Source organism: Piliocolobus tephrosceles, chromosome 19 (assembly GCF_002776525.5).
Source record: "Piliocolobus tephrosceles isolate RC106 chromosome 19, ASM277652v3, whole genome shotgun sequence".
NCBI classification, from domain to species: Eukaryota; Metazoa; Chordata; class Mammalia; order Primates; family Cercopithecidae; genus Piliocolobus; species Piliocolobus tephrosceles.
The window spans coordinates 34,680,247-34,681,524 of NC_045452.1; the positions used below are offsets into that span (position 1 = coordinate 34,680,247).

Genomic DNA, 1,278 nt, shown 5'->3' on the forward strand with positions numbered 1-1,278 from the left:
CTCTGCAGTGGCGCGGACACGCACCCATCATGCAAATGATCTAGGACTTGCATGATCTGTAAAACGGGGTATCGGCCACCCCGAATGCTGGCAAAGATGAACGAGATAACCCCGTAAGATGCCAATCACAGCCTGGCACAGCGCTAGAGCTCTGTGCATTATTGTTCCCCCAATAATCATCATCATTATTCCACAACACGGAGCCCAGGAGCTTGGCTCTCGTTACTTGGGAAGACCCTGATGATGACTGAGCTCCTCAGTCGAAACGGGCCCCTGGTGCAGTGAGTGTGACTGTGCTTGTGTGAGTTCCAGACGGCATTTACAACGGGGGGACCTTGAATATCCATGAGGCGGGCCCCTGGCCTCACGGACAGTCCTTCACCAGCTACCCCCGGCTCTGTTTCCAGGAAACGCACGGTCTGCTGAATGATAGGGCTCCCCCAGCTGAAAGAGTTTCCTGAACTGAGTAACCTCAACAGGAAAACCCAGAAAGATCAACCGGCGAGGGCAGAGGAGGAAAAACCACCCACGAGAAAGATGCCAGGGGGCTTGTTGCCAGGATGCCGGTGGCCTGGGTATAAAGGCCACCCAAGGAAGCAGGCTCCAGACCAGCCCTGTCCTCTGCGCCCCCCACCTGTCCACACTCCATCATGTGCCACACCAGCTGCTCTTCAGGCTGCCCGGTGGCCTGCCCTGGCTCCCCATGCTGCGTCCCCAGTACCTGCTACCCACTCCAGGGCTGTGGGACCTCCTGCTGCTGCTCAGCCCCCGTGTGGCTCTGCTGTGCCAGCCCCTCTGTGGGGTGTCCACCTGCTGCCAGCCGGCCTGCTGTGTGCCCAGCCCCTGCCAGGTGGCCTGCTATGTGTCCGTGAGCTGCAAGCCTGTTTTGTGTGTGGCCTCCTTCTGCCCAACCTCCGGGTGCTGCCAGCCCTCCTGCCCCGCCCTGGTCTATAGACCGGTCACCTGCAGCATCCCCACCTGCTGCTGCTGAGTGGCCTCCTAGGACCCTTGTAGGCGTGAGGTCGGAAGCCAGCAGGCTCTCTGAACTGCCAGGCAGTCCCCACATCCTCTCACAGCAGACTTTCGTCACCTGACCAGACTACCTGCCTCCTTTGCAGCACGGTCACTAGATCCCGACCGGTGAGTCTATATGCCTTTCTATAGTTTGCCCAGGTTCTCAGCCTGGGTCATCCACAGGGCCCTCTGCAGTGTCTGACGTTGGGTCTCTTGCAAATATCTCATAAATACCAGACGCTGAGCGCTCACCTGAGTCTGTGT

At 58.9% G+C, this 1,278-nt stretch overlaps 1 protein-coding gene across 1 annotated transcript; it reads left to right on the forward strand.

Annotated features, from left to right (window-relative positions):
• Window positions 1-650: 650 nt before the first annotated feature.
• On the forward strand, window positions 651-991 carry LOC111524543 (keratin-associated protein 12-4). Its single transcript, XM_023189734.1, is given in 2 exon segments — window positions 651-768; window positions 771-991. Coding segments are annotated over 2 exon segments (339 nt in total).
• Window positions 992-1,278: the final 287 nt, after the last annotated feature.